This window comes from Zingiber officinale, chromosome 3A (assembly GCF_018446385.1).
Source record: "Zingiber officinale cultivar Zhangliang chromosome 3A, Zo_v1.1, whole genome shotgun sequence".
Classification (NCBI taxonomy): domain Eukaryota; kingdom Viridiplantae; phylum Streptophyta; class Magnoliopsida; order Zingiberales; family Zingiberaceae; genus Zingiber; species Zingiber officinale.
Window position 1 is genome coordinate 148,083,241 of NC_055990.1, and position 17,339 is coordinate 148,100,579.

At 46.2% G+C, this 17,339-nt stretch overlaps 2 protein-coding genes across 4 annotated transcripts in view; one reads left to right on the forward strand and one right to left on the reverse strand.

Moving 5' to 3' along the window:
• The first annotated feature begins 430 nt into the window (after nt 1-430).
• On the forward strand, nt 431-3,490 carry LOC122052734 (glucomannan 4-beta-mannosyltransferase 9-like). Of its 2 annotated transcripts, XM_042614413.1 has the most exons (9): nt 433-1,092; nt 1,184-1,282; nt 1,354-1,606; nt 1,963-2,073; nt 2,141-2,277; nt 2,350-2,463; nt 2,535-2,734; nt 2,832-3,026; nt 3,105-3,489. In XM_042614413.1, the coding sequence occupies exons 1-9, from the start codon at nt 763-765 to the stop codon at nt 3,265-3,267; spliced, it is 1,602 nt and encodes a 533-aa protein (XP_042470347.1). In that variant the 5' UTR covers nt 433-762; the 3' UTR covers nt 3,268-3,489. The 2 variants fall into 2 exon arrangements, with proteins under 2 accessions (XP_042470345.1, XP_042470347.1); XM_042614411.1 differs by having other exon boundaries at nt 431-1,092; nt 2,141-2,463; nt 3,105-3,490.
• Nucleotides 3,491-4,572: 1,082 nt separating this feature from the next.
• LOC122052736 overlaps nt 4,573-17,339 on the reverse strand; it is a 59,390-nt gene continuing 46,623 nt past the window's right edge. The window contains exons 3-7 of one of the 2 annotated variants that reach the window (XM_042614416.1): nt 16,782-17,303; nt 16,581-16,669; nt 14,644-14,743; nt 14,206-14,451; nt 4,573-4,871 (exon numbers count right to left, since the gene is read on the reverse strand). In XM_042614416.1, the coding sequence (XP_042470350.1) occupies nt 14,257-14,451; nt 14,644-14,743; nt 16,581-16,669; nt 16,782-17,303 (906 nt within the window). In that variant the 3' untranslated portion in view covers nt 4,573-4,871; nt 14,206-14,256. Of the gene's footprint in view, nt 4,875-14,205; nt 14,452-14,643; nt 14,744-16,580; nt 16,670-16,781; nt 17,304-17,339 lie in introns of both variants that reach the window. The other variant, XM_042614417.1, reaches the window with a different exon arrangement.

The following is a 17,339-nucleotide window of genomic DNA, read 5'->3' on the forward strand; positions in this document are numbered from 1 at the left end:
CGCTATGTTCATTTAACGATTGCAATTTCGATCGCGAATGGTGGATTTGCTTGCAGTGATAATTGACCGACTAATTATGCCTAAAAGAAGAGTGATGCTGCTAGCTTGTGTGATTTGAAACATGAACCAACAAGCTAAGAGCGAGCCCCAACGGCAAAGGAAAGGGCTTCTCATGCATGGTTTTTGAAAATCATTGGAATTACGGTGGCGCGCTAGGGAGCTTGTTGTTGACGATTGGTGTTAGCGCGCGGGCTGTCGGTGGCGCCTCCCTGTCTCTCTCTCTCTCTTCCTTGGCACATTTTTTAAATTGAAATTATTCTCTCGCATGAGCTCTCTCTCCTCCTCCTTCAGCGCGGCATTTTTTCTTTCTTTTTTTTTTTTAATACTCTGTAGGTCGTATTTCATTAAATATACTCCTTCCAGTTCCACGGTTTGAGTCTCTCAGACCATGACAACAAAACCACAAATCTACAGTTTTTCATACCCTCTTTTACTTGTAGCTTATTTAAAAGCCTCACCGTCGACCCTTCTTTGAGCCCGCCCCTGCCTTGACTCTGCTTCCTCTCCTCTCCTCTCCTCTTTTCTTTCTTTCCGATCGGCAGAGCAAACCGCGATTTCCTCTTTCTAGTTTTTTTCTCCTGCGGATCAGTTCGTGGAATTTGGGGTCCTGGATTGGACTGTATATTTTTTTGTGCTTCCTCTGTTTTGTTTGCACCTGCTCTGTTCCTCTGCTTTCTTTAACCTGTCGTCGGGATAAAGAGAATGGAGAGGCTTTCTTCCACGACGCTTCTCCCCGAGGCGTTCCAGGGGACGAGGGACGACATCACGCAGCAGATGGGGATCGTGTGGGAGCACATCAAGTCGCCGGTGGTGGTGCCTCTGCTGAGGCTCGCCGTCCTCATCTGCCTCGCCATGTCGCTCATGCTGTTCGTCGAGAAGGTGTACATGGCGGTGGTCATCGTGCTGGTCCGCCTGTTCCGGCGGCGACCCGAGACCAACTACAAGTGGGAGCCGATGGGCGAGGACCCCGAGGCCGGCAATGCCGCCTACCCGATGGTGCTCGTCCAAATCCCCATGTACAACGAGAAAGAGGTCTGCGATTTCAAACCCCCTCCGCAGTCCAAAACGTGCGTGCATGACATGAACCGGAAGAACTTTTTTAAATCTAGTTTTTGTTCGGCAGGTGTACCAGCTATCGATCGCCGCTGCGTGCGGGCTATCATGGCCGTCGGACCGCATCATAATTCAGGTGCTGGACGACTCGACGGATCCGGCGATCAAGGTATCGAAATGGAATGGATTGCTCGAGGTCAGAAGAGCGTAACAGTGATAGGGATTATTATGCTCGTGCAGGAGTTGGTGGTGAAGGAGTGCCACCGGCGGGCGAGCAAAGGGGTGAACATAAAGTACGAGATCAGGGAGAACAGGAACGGGTACAAGGCAGGGGCGCTGAAGGAGGGCATGAAGCACAGCTACGTGAAGCAATGCGACTACGTGGCCATCTTCGACGCCGACTTCCAGCCGGAGCCCGACTTCCTGATGCGCTCCGTCCCCTTCCTCCTCCACAACCACAACATCGCCCTCGTCCAAGCCCGCTGGAAATTCGGTATCCACTTTTTCCTACTCCATTCAGTCATCTGATTTAGCATATCGAGCTGGAAGAGAACGATGGGTTGGAAAAGCTTGAGTAGGACTTTGCCGCTACTCCTCCATTAATCTTTGGAGTGTCGGCGTTTCTTCTTCGCCGGGCCTTTTTATTCTTTCTGGCGCATCGTTTTGGTTGGATTTACCTACCGTTTGATGCTGCTTCGTTCATTACTGACTCTACTCTGTTTGCCTGATCTAGTGCCGAAACCTTTTTCTCATATTAGCTATCTCAATACTACTCTAGAAATCCAATCTTAACCTCCACAGAAACCATGGCGTGTGGGTTTGAATTGAAATGCACTGATTTTACTGCAGTGAACTCGGATGAATGTTTGATGACGAGGATGCAGGAGATGTCCCTGGATTACCATTTCACGGTGGAACAGGAAGTGGGATCCTCCACCTGCGCCTTCTTCGGATTCAATGGTCAGCCTCGAATTTGAGTTAGACAGAACCATTGGCCACGAGCACTCACTGCACTCTGCATTCGCAGGGACTGCTGGTGTCTGGAGGATTTCTGCTCTCAACGAAGCGGGAGGATGGAAGGATCGGACCACGGTCGAAGACATGGATTTGGCTGTTCGAGCAAGCCTCAGGGGCTGGAAATTCATATTCCTTGGAGATCTCGAGGCAATCCTTACTCAGTCTCATCCTCCATTGCAATATGATTGTGCTGATTCATGGTTCTTATTGATTGAGCAGGCTAAAAGCGAGCTCCCGAGCACTCTCAAGGCCTACCGCTATCAGCAGCACAGATGGTCATGCGGACCAGCAAACTTGTTCAGGAAAATGGCGGTGGAGATCGCCATGAACAAGGTCCCTCTAAACTAATTGAATCTGCTAACTCTGAGAAGACAACTGATTCGCTTCTTTTTGGCCGTCTACAGAAAGTGAACCTCTGGACCAAGATTCATGTGATATACAGCTTCTTCTTCGTTCGGAAAATCGTCGCTCACATCGTCACCTTCATATTCTACTGCGTCGTCATCCCCGCGACGGTGTTGGTTCCTCAAGTGCAAGTGCCGAAGTGGGGTTTAGTCTACGTGCCCTCCATCATCACCATGCTCAATGCTGTCGGGACTCCGAGGTACGTGCATGGTGAAACTTGAGCTTCAACCTGAAGACGCTGCCGCAGATGAAATCAGGGGATGATGACTGACTGTATATCTATTACGGTTCCACAGGTCTCTTCACTTGCTCGTCTTCTGGATCCTTTTCGAGAACGTCATGTCGTTGCACAGAACAAAGGCGACCTTCATCGGCCTCTTGGAAGTAGGGAGAGTGAATGAGTGGGTGGTCACGGAGAAGCTGGGCGACATCATGAAGACTAAAAATGGTGGCAAAGCAGCAAGGAGATTCAGACTCAGGATTGGTGAAAAGTAAGTGCTCTGATGCGGGGAGAAGAAAATTAGCATCTAAAAAATTTCTAATTTTGTGTTCATTCAAAATGAACTCAGGTTGCATCTTTTGGAGCTCTTTACTGGAGCTTACCTCTACTTCTGTGGCTGCTACGATCTGGCCTTCGGGAGCAACCATTACTACCTCTACCTCTTCGCCCAAGGAACTGCCTTCTTCATCGTCGGACTCGGCTATGTCGGCACTTTCGTCCCCCGTTCCTGAAGCTATTCATTGTGATCAAGCAAACAATAAAAGCTTAAGAAGCAATGCGAGGCACTGAAGAAGGCAAACTTGTGTCGATAGGATTCCTTGTGTGAATATTCTTTTGAGCATTGTGAAACCTTATAGATAGAAATTTTCATTCTTCCAGCCGTAGCTCCGAATGCCAGTAGAAATCGGCGTTTGTTGAATTCAAAGAAGGAATTGATGGCGAACAGAATTCCATTTGTTAGCTTTCAATACAAATATTGTTCCAAAATTCTTCTCTTTTTTTTTTTCAATGCTGAAGCTGCAAACCAATTAATTTCTGTCAAAACTCTCTTTCCCCATCGAAGAACAATCCCAAGTAATACTCAATGGCCTACTGAATGTGTTCACATGCCCTGTTCTTTGTTTGATTTCAATGGCACAACAACTGCATTACACTATTCATCCGATCAATTATTGTCTCTAATTTTAGGTTATGCCCTTAATTAACTCTTGTGGAGCAAATGTTACACTGGGGAAATTATGCGGCAACTGTGGAAAGCAATATGTTGAAAATCAAACCGGAAGTTAAACCATCAAAATCACTGGCAGTTGGCTTCACATGTCAGATGGACTGAACGGGTTGATTAAAAAAACATATACGTGAATGATATTTTAAATGAATTTGATTCGTGGAACTATTTAGTGGCGAATCTAAACAATGCTCGAACAATTATGCAAGACGTTTTAGATGAATTTGATAAATTATAGGAGAATCATGACCTCGACACATTATATCATTAATCATTCTCAATGCTACCGATTTTAAGATTGAAATAATTATCATCCCACAAAACCTGTCGGCTATAATTAAGAAGCAATAAAGTGGTTGTGCGTGGGTTGCATCAAACAGTCCATTAGTCCAACTATGATCTCGCCCTTACTATGCAACGAAAGATAAGTCATGGCGCCAACCACTTTGAAAAGGATAAATCCACGGAGGATATTTGCCCTAGCTCATCAGTCCTTTGCATGGGAGAAATCAGACATACAATAAGATATTTTCATATCTACTAAAAATTGACCTCAAAATCTATTATAGCAAATACTCATACAAATACCAAATGCCCAACCCATGAGGGCATCTCCCCCTTACTATGGACACCTGGACAATGCACCATAAATTCCTAATAAATGCATCATTTTCCCGATCTATGTGTTTCCCCCTTAGGAACCACAGGTTCCATGATCCATCGTTAGCAAATATCAACAAAATGCATAGATGCAACTATGCAAGACGTTACAACATTTGGAAATGCAAAAAGAAATGGATAGTAACTTGTCGGGAGAGTGTATGCATATAATTTATCTAAAAAATTAATGTTGCAGGAAACCAAAAAAGAAAATCCAAGAACAGCAACAAAATAATGAGATGTGTGTTCCATACAGTTTGTTCGCATCTGAAGCCGCCAAAAATTAAGAGTCATAAAGAGGGAAGTTTCCAGTAACTAAAACTATGCAGGGCTTCTGCGCCGGAACAAAGGATTGTGGTAGAAAGAGGCACAAAGACGATGCTAGCAAATAGCCTGGGATCTTCCATTCTACCCTCTCTTGCTCACTAAAGATAACCCTAAATCATTCTGCTGCAAAAAAAATAATATATATATATGAACAAGAAGAAGTAAAATGTATTAACAGCAGATTCACTAAATATTATGAACAAAGATTGCAATAAGGAAATCATTTCCTGTTTGGAATTCTAAGTCCTAATAAACAACAGAAGGCAAGTTCTAACCTGAGACAACAAGCAAGTACTCCAAGACTCTTGGACCCATGGTTTAAAATTTCATTGTATTCTTTCAGGAGTAATAACTATATTATCCACATAAATGATAAAAAAGGTTAACACTCAGCATACTAAGAGTTAAAGTGGTTTGAAGCACTTCAAATAATCTAAGATAAAGAAGAATATAGTTGAATTTAAAAAATTTTACACTAAAAAATTGTTTTGGCCCATACAGAAATTTGGTTTAAACACAAAATCATTTCCCTTTCAGCACCACAAGGAGGTTGTACTATGTATGCCTCTATTAAGTCACCCCATGATACCTAGCTAGTAATGGATACTGGTACATGACAATCAACCAAAAAAAAAAAAACAATTTACACAACTTATTCACTAGAGAAGTGCCAGTATAGTCGGGACCATAAACATGAGTGTATCCGCTGGCCACCAATTGAGCCTTTAGCCCCTAAACACCCACTTACAGCTAACTCTAGATTTATCATAAGAAAGGGCTAGCAGATCTCAAGCATCATAAAAATATTAAGTCCTTATCTTATCTACCCTCTACTATTGATTAAAAAAATGTGCCATTATCATAGTCTCAGAATAGAATGTGAAACTAAAGAAGAAAAGCAGAATAACTAAGTGATAGAGAAACATAAGGAATATGTGGAGAAAGTAGATGTGCATTTATGACTTGCAAGAGGAATGCCCAAATCAAAGGCTGGATCTGAGACTCTGGATGGTGCTGGAAGGGCGAAAGAGTTTTAAGGAATGATCATGATATGATCTTGACCATTCGCCTTAAGTTCCCAATGGTCGAGATGTTGGACCTGTTGGCGGTGATATGTTTATAGGGGAAGATGATACCTCCATTATAGACTTCAAAGAAGATGGTGAGATGGACTCATAGAAGGTTACATAGGTAGAGAAGAAGACACATAGTTGACTCAAGAGAATAGCATGATAACCTTCTACATACAAAAGTAGCCAAGATAAGTACATACGATACATCTAAGAGAAAGTTTGTCACTTCTTGGAGTTATGAGATGGAGGAAACAAGTATAGTCAAACACATGTGAGGCACGATGATATATGACAAAGAAAAAGAATGATAAAGTGCATCTGACAATGAGGGAAGGATGATAAGCAATTTATAAGATAACATGCAATCAAAATCGCATCTCAAAGTTTATGAGGAACTCTCATGTTATGTTGTCTGATTAAGGTGACATTTAGTTCTCTCCTAGGAATCGGAATGAGAATGAGTATCATAGTATTGTGGAATGAGAATGGGTATGAGCTTGGGTATTGATCCTGTCCGAATCGCTGAACCAACGGACGCTGGGCACATGTCGCTCTCCTAGTCGATGACGTAGGTCTCCTCCTGGTCGCACGAATCTCCGGCGAACCTGCACAGAAGTCGGGCCGGGGAGATCCCCGGCGACGACCCTCCGACGCTCAAGTCAGGCAAGGGGACAGATGAAGAAGGTGGCTGCAGGATGAAGACTGGCGTACCTCCGATGAAGAAATGAGAGGTCTTATATAGAGCACCCAAGGAACACCAAGCACCTACATCGGGAAGTCCACATGCCCTGGGCCATACCGCGGTATGGTCCTATCAGGGGAGCATGTCTGAGGCCGCGGTACGGTCCTGTCAAGGGAGCATGTCTGAGGCCGCGGTACGGTCCTGTCAGGGGAGCATGTCTGAGGCCATACTCCTACAGTTTAGACCATTCCCCTGATGGGACGGTTAAACCTTTCTCCTCATGAATATAAATAATACCTAGCCATGGAGCATGTGGGCTTCTTCCTCCCGAGCCGAGAGCTCACCCGCCCGGCTGAAGCTCTTCTTCCGACCGGACATATGTGCCGGCCTGGCTTAGAAGACCTCTAGTGCTTGAACACCTTTTCCCCTGTTTCCCTGTGGAACGGCCAGGCGGTCTAATCACTCAGCCTCTGCCTCCCTTCCCTGCCTCGGCCGGGCGGTTCTTCCGCTCGGCCACTCGATTCCTTGCGTCGGAAACCCAAGCCCCTGGCCGGGTTATCTTTAGTTCCGCTCGGACCAGCCGGTCGGTCAACCAGGCCGTTACCCGATCGGCTTACCTTTGGATTGACCTTACCAAGGACCCTCCTTAAAGCGGGGCCCCCTCTTCTTAACACCGGATCACTTGCCTCCCCTTCAAGTCTAGTCGAAGGAGGCACTTAAGTCCGACTGACTGGACTGTGTGTCCGAGCGGGTGCTCGTCGCCTTTTGTTTTAAAAGTATTCTACAGGCCGCTCGGTGTGTACGCCGAATTCAGCCGTTCGGCGCTCGCTCAGATGTGACTCATGCGGCCTGCCGTCGTTGCCGCCTGTCCGAATCTCCTCGGGAACGGCGGCAATCCATTCCATTAAGGCTGCGCGTGCGTGGTATGGTGCACATTAAATGCGCCGAATCGCTCAGCGCCACGCGTCGACCATTGCGTGGTGGCGGCGTTACTTATGATGGGACGCCATCGTTTGAAATGGACGGCCCGATGGCGTCCTTGTTTCTCGTGACCTGGATCGGACGGCGGAGGCCGACCGGCCTCGGCCGTATAAAGCCTCAGTCCCCCTCCTCTGCCGCACGCTTGCTCGTGCTTTGTCCTTCTGCCTCTTCTGCTGCTGCGGCCTCCGGCGATCCAGTTCCTGTTTTTCGGCGGCTACCATCTCACCGGTGATCTTTTCCGCCCGTCTCCTTCTCAGTGAGCCTTCTTTCTTCGTTTACTAGGTCTTCCCTACTCATTTTGCCTCTCTTTCGTTCCCATTCCTTCGATTTCTTGCTGTCCTTTTGTCTTTCCGAGATGGCGAGCTCTTCCGAACCCGCTACCAACGTTCACGGTCCATGGTATACGACCATGGAGAGTCGGTTTGATGAGGAGGACGCTCGGCGTCTTGTTCGGACGTACGGGATCCCGGACGACCATAAAATCGAGATACCCTCCCCGACCGGTCGTCCTCATGAACCGCCGCCCGGCACTATTTGCTTCTTCTGGGACCAGTTCCTGGGCGGCCTTAGGTTTCCCCCTCATCCCTTTATTTTATTAGCTTGCAACTACTTCCGTATTCCGCTTGGCCAGCTTGTGCCGAACTCCTTTAGGCTGCTGAGCGGGGTGATCATCCTCTTCAAACTGAACAATATTCCTCTGGACCCAGCAATCTTTCACTTCTTCTTCTATCCCAAACAGTCCGAGTTGGGTACTTTTATTTTTCAAACTAGAGTAGGTTTTGTTTTGTTCCAAGACATGCCGAGTTCCAACAAGCATTGGAAGGAGCACTTCTTCTATATGCGCCTTCCCGAGCGGCCTGCCTTCCGAACCCAATGGCAGATCACCGTACCGACTCAGCCGGAGCTCGGAAGATATAGGAGCAGCCCGGCGTTCCTCCATGCAGCCAGCCGCTTATCCGGTCAGCGGTACAAGATTGACAAGTTGCTCCTCGAGGGCGTATTGTATATCTTCGGTCTTTCTCCCGTCCGAGCTAGCCTTCCCTGCAGGATGTGTAAGCACCTTTTTCACTCTTTTTACCTTTTTATCTAACTGATTTAATTTTTTCTCCTGCAGCCGAAGTTATGTGGCGCGCGAAGGCTACTGAGAGCCTAAAACTGAGGGCTGTGGAAATTGAAGCGGCCACTAAAAAAGAGCTTGCCGCGCGGGGCCTTATCCCAGCGCGCCCGGCAGCCGAAGGAGAAGGGGGAGCGCAATCCGCTCCTGAGCTGGAGGTCACTCAGTCCGCCTCAGCGGAGGTAGAAGTAGACCCTGTCTCTTCAGCTCCGGCCGAGCTGAGTGTCCATTAGGCTGATGCCGCCACCCTAAATACTCGGCGGAAACGCCCAAGGGACTTTACCCCACGGCCCACTCAGAAGGGCAAGGCTACCGCGTCCGTGGAGGTCCTCTCCCCGGACAGAACCCCGGCGCAGGTCGGAACATCAACGGCTTTTGAAGTAGAGCCCACTGACTCTCCTCGGAGGACTCGCCGTCGCCTACGACGCTTAGGTGAGATTTCCCCTATAGGCGAGTCCTCGGGCCAGGCTACCGCCACCGAGGAAGAGCTGGCCGACCGTCCGACCCTCAAGATTACCCTCCGACTTCCCTCGAAGGAATACTTGTTGGCTGCTGACCAACCTTCGAGCCCTGTCCACGAGATAACTCTGAAGGGTCCGCTAGCCAAGATCTTCGAGGATGCCCAGGTTCGGGCAGCTCTCATGACTCCGAAGCAGCTCGGGGACAGTAATATGCAACAGGCGACCGGGGTAAATTCCTTATTCTCCCTTAATAATACCACTTTGTATCTTAACTCGTTATTTCTTATGCAGCGCTGGGCCGAGCAGATCGCTATCAGCCACCGGTTGGCTGAGCTAGAGGATCTCCTGGCGAAACTCCAAGCCACCGGAGGTCCTTCGGCCGAGAAGGAAAAGCAGGCTTTCGAGGCTGAGCAGAAGAAGGTCTCCGATCTGACTGCGGAGGTGGCTCGGCTCGAGGGCCAAGTCAAGAAGCGCGAAGCGGACGCCAAACGCGCTACTGCCCGGAAGAAGCAAGCGATCGCTAATCTGGACAAGATGAAAATAGATGTCCGTGCGCTAGATCAGCGATCCAAGGATCTGGAGGCCCAGCTGAACGTCGAGCGGGAGGGCCGTTCGGCAGAACGCACAAAGGCTGAGGTGGACTTGAAGGCAGTCCAAGATTCCTTAATCGCTTCCCGGGCGATACTCAAAAAATATAAGGAGGCAGAGCCGAGTCGCCTAGCAGCAGCGCGCCAAGAATACCTCCGCTCGGAGCGATTCGGCGAAAAGTTCGGCGGCAACGTCTCCTCAACTTTTGTCGAGGCGGTCAAGGTCACCATGGCGTACTTGAAGAAGGGGGGGCACCTTCCTGCTGACCTGAGCATTCCCCCTTCAGATCTGGCGGCTATGATTGACGATATCCCGGACGCCTTTTTTTAATTTTGAGGACCCGGAGTGAGGCGAGTTCTTCCAAGTACTTTCTGTATTTTATCCGCTCGGCGGATGTAAAATTTTTGTACGTGCCGTTCGGCATAATTGTGTTCCTTTGCTTCTATTTTTGTTTGCCCTTCATTGCCCTCTTCTGTCTGTTTGGTGCTTATTCGTAGAGTCAGTTAAGCTCCACGTGTTTCCCACTAGACGACCGATCAAGTTAATCAATTGACTCGTTTTCCTCGAAATCGTTTAGCGCTTGGCTATACTGTTTGCATTCAGTGAATGCGAAGTATTGGCAAACCGATGGCCGATCGGACTTAATCAATTTAGTACTTGCGAACGCTCGTTATTTGGCGTCCTTAGTTCCGTCCAGTAAGTTCACAGTCGCGGGTTCGACTCTCGATCTTTAACGACGGGGCTCGTCGGAGTGGGGTATTTATAGCCGGTCGGCGCGGCTCTTGATCTTTAACGACGGAGCTCGTCGGTCTTCCGCTCGGACGTTTATAGACGCCGGCTCGTCTCTCGATATTTAACGTCGGAGCTCGACGGCGCGGATATTTATAGCCGGTCGGCGCGGCTCTCGATCTTTAACGTCGGAGCTCGACGGCGCGGGTATTTATAGCCGGTCGGCGCGGCTCTCGATCTTTAACGACGGAGCTCGTCGGTCTTCCGCTCGGACGTTTATAGACGCCGGCTCGTCTCTCGATATTTAACGTCGGAGCTCGACGGCGCGGATATTTATAGCCTGTCGGCGCGGCTCTCGATCTTTAACGACGGAGCTCGTCGGTCTTCCGCTCGGACGTTTATAGACGCCGGCTCGTCTCTCGATATTTAACGTCGGAGCTCGACGGCGCGGATATTTATAGCCGGTCGGCGCGGCTCTAGATCTTTAACGTCGGAGCTCGACGGCGTTTTAAGGCTAACTCCTTACCAGGCCGAGCGACCTTGGCCTTCGTATCATATCCCGCGCTCGAACAATATTTATGCCCGACCGAATAGCACGGGTCATTCGCTTACGAGTTTAAATATATAACCCTCCCGGCCGATCGGCTCGGGGGCCTTCGCTCTCGAACTCTCAGCTCGGATACAAACCTCCCGGCCGATCGGCTCGGGGGCCTTCGCTCTCGATCTCCCAGCTCGGATATAAACCTCCCGGCCGATCGGCTCGGGGGCCTTCTTTCTCGAGCTCCCAGCTCAGATATAAACCTCCCGGCCGATCGGCTCGGGGGCCTTCGCTCTCGAGCTCCCAGCTCGGATACAAACCTCCCGGCCGATCGACTCGGGGGCCTTCTTTCTCGAGCTCCCAGCTCGGATATAAACCTCCCGGCCGATCGGCTCGGGGGCCTTCTTTCTCGAGCTCCCAGCTCGGATATAAACCTCCCGGCCGATCGGCTCGGGGGCCTCGCTCTCGAGCTCCCAGCTCGGATACAAACCTCCCGGCCGATCGGCTCGGGGGCCTTCGCTCTCGATCTCCCAGCTCGGATATAAACCTCCCGGCCGATCGGCTCGGGGGCCTTCGCTCTCGAGCTCCCAGCTCGGATACAAACCTCCCGGCCGATCGGCTCGGGGGCCTTCTTTATTGAGTCGGTGGCTCGGATCTTATACACCATGAAGATAGGCCGCTCGGCCGATAATGCCAATTGCGTTTTTTAACATTTTGCTTCCTACATTTCGAATATACAGCCAACCAGAAAATACACAGCATACATTATATTGGCGCACCTTTCACCCTGCCCTGGAAAGGCTGGAGATAATGTGCGCTTCATGGTTGATCCAAATCCCAATCCGCTCGACGGCCCGTCCACCCATCTTCCTCCTATGTGGTCAATTCATCGCTTGACATCAAACTCCCGCTCTTGAGGTTCCCGAAGAGGGGTTTGCTATAAGTTGAATTCGGGAGACGAAGTATCTGCTTTTGAGGGAAATGGGACTGTGGCAGTCGATGCTTCCGCTCGGCCCTCGGAGGCTGATGTCGCTTGTTGCTCAGCCGCTCGGCTTGCGCATTCTCTTTCCGTTGCTTCATGAGCTTAGCTGCTCTTGCCTTGATTAGAGCGTCGGGCTCCTTCGTGGAGAGCATTCTCGTGTGCGGTCGTCCAGCCTCGTCCATTGTTTCCGATCGGATGCAGGAGCGTTCCCACAGACGGCGCCAAATTGATCCTGTCCGAATCGCTGAACCAACGGACGCTGGGAACATGGCGCTCTCCTAGTCGATGACGTAGGTCTCCTCCCAGTCGCACGAATCTCCGGCGAACCTGCATAGAAGTCGGGCCGGGGAGATCCCCGACGACGACCCTCCGACGCTCAAGTCAGGCAAGGGGACAGATGAAGAAGGTGGCTGCAGGATGAAGACTGGCGTCCCTCCGATGAAGAAATGAGAGGTCTTATATAGAGCACCCAAGGAACACCAAGCACCTACATCGGGAAGTCCACATGCCCTGGGCCATACCGCGGTATGGTCCTGTCAGGGGAGCATGTCTGAGGCCGCGGTACGGTCCTGTCAGGGGAGCATGTCTGAGGCCATACTCCTACAGTTTAGACCATTCCCCTGATGGGACAGTTAAACCTTTCTCCTCATGAATATAAATAATACCTAGCCATGGAGCATGTGGGCTTCTTCCTCCCGAGCCGAGAGCTCACCCGTCCGGCTGAAGCTCTTCTTCCGACCGGACATATGTACCGGCCTGGCTTAGAAGACCTCTAGTGCTTGAACACCTTTTCCCCTGTTTCCCTGTGAAACGGCCAGGCGGTCTAATCGCTCAGCCTCTGCCTCCCTTCCCTGCCTCGGCCGGGCGGTTCTTCCGCTCGGCCACTCGATTCCTTGCGTCGGAAACCCAAGCCCCTGGCCGGGTTATCTTTAGTTCCGCTCGGACCAGCCGGTCGGGACAACCAGGCCGTTACCCGATCGGCTTACCTTTGGATTGACCTTACCAAGGACCCTCCTTAAAGCGGGGCCCCCTCTTCTTAACACCGGATCAGGTATCATTCCTAAAAATAATATTTGGTTAGTTGAATATTTTCAATCGGAATGAACTTAAATTTCCTTTTTTACCCTTAGAGGAAAATAAGAGAAAAAATTAGATGAAAGATAAAGTTGAATGTGAGAGAAACATATGATGAGAGAGAATGATGAGAGAGAAAGTGTTATGGGAAAAAATGAAGAGAGGAAAAGTGTGATGAGAGAAAATGAGGAGAGAGAGCATGATAGGAAAGATTGAGAAGAGAAAAAGTGTGTTGAGAGAGAAAGTGATGGGAAAAAATTAAGAGAGAGAAAGTGTGATGAGAGAAAATGAGAGATTGAGAAGAGAAAGTATGATGAGAAAATGTGATGAGAGAGAAAGTGTGATGGGAAAAAATGAAGAGAGGGAAAGTATGATTAGAGAAAATGAGGAGAGAGAGTGTGATGGAAGAGAATGAAGAGAGAGATAGTGTGATGAGGGAAAATATGGAGAGAGAGAGTATGGTAAGAGAGATTGAGGAGAGAAAGTATGATGAAAAAATGAGGAGAGAATGAAGAGAGAAAATAGTAGAGAATGTGTGATGAGAGAGAATGAGAAGAGGGTGTGTGATGAAAGAGAATGAAGAGAGAGAAAGTGTGATGAGATAAAATATGGAGAGAGTATGGTAAGAGAGATTGAAGAGAGAGAAAGAATGATGAGAGAGAGTATGATGAAAAAATGAGAGAATGAAGAGAGAAAATATGAGAGAGTGTGTGTGATGAGAGAGAATACAGAGAAAAAATGATAGGGAATGTGTGATGAGAGAGAATAAGGAGAGAGAAAGTATGATGAGAGGGAAAATATGATGATAGAATGAGGAAAGAGAAAGTATGATGAGAGAGAACAAGGAGAGAGAGTGAAATAAAAGAAAAATTGAACAAATATACTAAGGGTATTTTCGTCCAAAACTTAATTTTTATTCCCATTCCATCAAAACTCAAGGGAGGGGGTGGGTTTCATCCATACCCAAATTTTTGGGTTTCATTCCAAAATCTTGATTTCATTCCCATCAACCAAACACAAGGTTTGGGAATGAATCCATTCCCTCATTCCCAAACCTCTAAACCAAGCGCCACCCAAGTGTCTATCCTTTCAACATAATATTGTTAGGTTGTATCACAACAAGAAAACTGATGGGAAATAGAAAGAAAAGATATAATGGTAATGAAAATAAAAATAGGTTCTGATAATAGCTATGGTACTGAAAAAAAATTGGCACAGAAAATAAAATGTACCTATTGTATTCGCTCAGTTCTTTTCAGTTCATGCTGGGACAAAAATGCATTTTAATCTGATGTACTATCCTTCTTACAGATTTTATTAACTGGCCCAGTAAGTAGATTTTGAGCAATTGACGCAGAAGCTTCACTGCTGCTGCCACAGAAGATTACTACTTGAGGGTGACCAGTTACACTTTCTCTCACAGAACTAATTTTATCCAGAAGGCCAAGGTCTAAAAAGGTTCCAAGTTCATCAAGTACCTATAAAATACCCAAATGATAAGCACCGTTTATTGGAAAATAGTAATATCATGAAAATTATAAAAATAAATAAATAAATAAATAAATAAAACTCATCGGCACAGTATGTATGAGAGCTAGAGATAAATCACTGCACTCAATAAATTAAACAATTCACTTATACATGAAAGGATTAAAAGACAATGTACTTACCAGTAATGATACACCAGAAATGTCAATAGCCTTTAGGGAAACAAGCTCAAGTAACCTCTCAGGAGTAGATACAAGGAACTCAGGTTCACAACCTTTTAAACTGTAGTAGAATAAAAAACAAGTTTTATAAAAAAAAAAACAACATCCTGCTAATAAATACAGAGGAAGAGGTGACTGCTGAAAAACATTATGGACTAGACGCATGGAAGCATAATTAAGTTCCTCAACTACAGAAAGAAAGCCAAAATGTAATATCTTCAACCAAATTGAGTGACCCCATGTGTTTCACACAAATTCATACCTATACTACAGTCATTTCTTTGTACCTAGTACTGAACTTAATATTGTTAGGCATTTTATTGCTAATAATCGAAGTTAACATGGGATGATTAATCAGAATGCAGATAGCACAGGAATGTGAAATATTGTGGAATGTAAGTGAGCATAAAGAAAGAGTGTGTTAAATTGGACAGAGATCTCTATAAGTAACTCAATGAGTTGAACTTCCATGTCTTGCCATGAAAAATATTAAGCAAAGACTCATTTATATCCCTATGTACCTTTTGTTTGACTAAGGGTCTGATTTCTCAGAAGATATGGTGGCACATATTGTAGTTAGAAAACTGTATGTGATTTCTTTGAATAAGTTTAGATTACACCAAAGGGTTTAAACCCAAGGCTACCCTGTATATAACTTTTGACTTGTGAGTGTTAACTTAAACACTTGCGAATTATAATGATTTAGATATTAATTACATGAAAATTGCTTAGATAACTGATGTATTTTGCATTGCGGCTGACATTGATTATTTTGGTTCATGTTCAATATCCCCTTATATCAACCTGCATAATATTTTTGAATTTTTTTGTATAACTAATCTAATGCTTTGAAATGAATGGAATATGAACTTAAGATTATTGAAGTGTGTGCATCACATAGGCAATAGAAAGATATTGAGCCTAGATTCTCTTAGTATTAAATGTATGAACCTATGGCGAGTGGTTGAAACCCTGTCAAGATTGATTTCCAACCTCACAATCCAAGTCTCTCTCAATGTTAAACCTCCATATCGTAAAGTTTTCAAAAACATGAAGCAGAGATTCATCTTTATCTCAAGTGTCTTCTATGAGTATGAGATTCCATCTTTTATCTCTATTTCTTCTATGACTATTTTATTCTTCAAAACAAACTGAACACAAATATTCAAAGGTCATTGAAGCCCTGAGTTGGTGCAGCATATTCAATAATATTTAAGATAAATTGCCTATAACTTCTCTTGGTGTCAGACGTACAACTCCACGAAGAGTGAATTGAGTCGAGATTGGATTAATTTCCCATCTCTCAATCCATCCAAATCTTCACCATTCCACTCATCAATATATTTATCAACAAACTAGACCTCAAAATTTTGGAGATCTTCTACCTTTCAATTACTATAAGTCTAACCTCTGCATGAAAAGGTTAAGTTTTTAGAATTATGGAAGGTCAATCAAAAGGTTAAGTTTTTAGAATTATGGAACGTCAATCAAATTTTTTAACATGGCAACAAAACTAAGGCATTCCCTCAAAACCTCTCATCTACCAATTCTCTCTTTATTTTTCTGTGATATTCAATTTTATTTCTTTCTTGAGGTTACCACTCAGCTTTCATGTGACTTGACCTTCAAAAGGGCTATTTGAATTGTAAAACCTATAAAAGATGTACATAGCCAATCAAATCATAAATAATCATAAGCTACATCTTGAAACTTGCTTAATGTAAGGTTTGCTTTAGTAGTTTTTCGTATCATTATTTTCCAAGATAAAAGGTCTTTCCAATTTCTATTAACTTTATTTAATCAACTAAATCATACTGAATATATCACATCTTTTATGGATCTAATCTAATGGACACAAGTGATCATCAACAAGAATTAAAGCGCAATAAATTACTTACCCATGGACCTGGTGATCCAGCGGAGTACTTGGATGCAAGCTTACTGTGTGTATTCCCAGAGATTTAAATGGCTTGCAGATTGACCTTACCTGAATAATAATACGATTGAAATAAGACAGGAAAATCGGCTTATAATAATAAACTAATTAACAAGGGAAAAATAACGTCCGACAGACTATTAAATAGGCAGAAGAAGACAACCTGCATAGCTTTCTCCTTTGTAGGCACGAGGAAGAGGAGGAAAGGGCTAGCGATAACATTCCCTTGCTTCTCCTTTCTTGTAATAATATCAGAAGCTGTAGATACCAACCAAGCAAGTTTCTTTTTGCAAGCACAAGCCCCACTGCTTTCAATAATGTGTGAACCGGAGGAGCAACGCTTCCAGAATTCAACTCCCCAGTCGAAGGCCAAAAGAGACCCATCAGAACTCCCGCTACACCCCTCTTCTTGCTCCTTCCATGCATCCTGTATGGCATTCAAGCACAGGATAAGGAACTTGGATAGAGAACCATAGTTGGAGTCCCAGGCATTGCTTCCACCGGAGCAATCGTTATCAGGTTGGTCCACCATAGCAGGCGCATCAGAATTCTGCTTCTTTTTTCCCTCAGTTCCAGTGACGGGATGCGACTTCTTCGTGTCGGGCTCCCGCTGCGTCTTCTTCGACTTCTTTCCATGGAAATCGTTGAAGGGGTCATCCGGAGTCGGGAGGCTATAGCACATCCCCTGCGAAGAGGCACACGGTGTCTAAAGAAGAAGAAA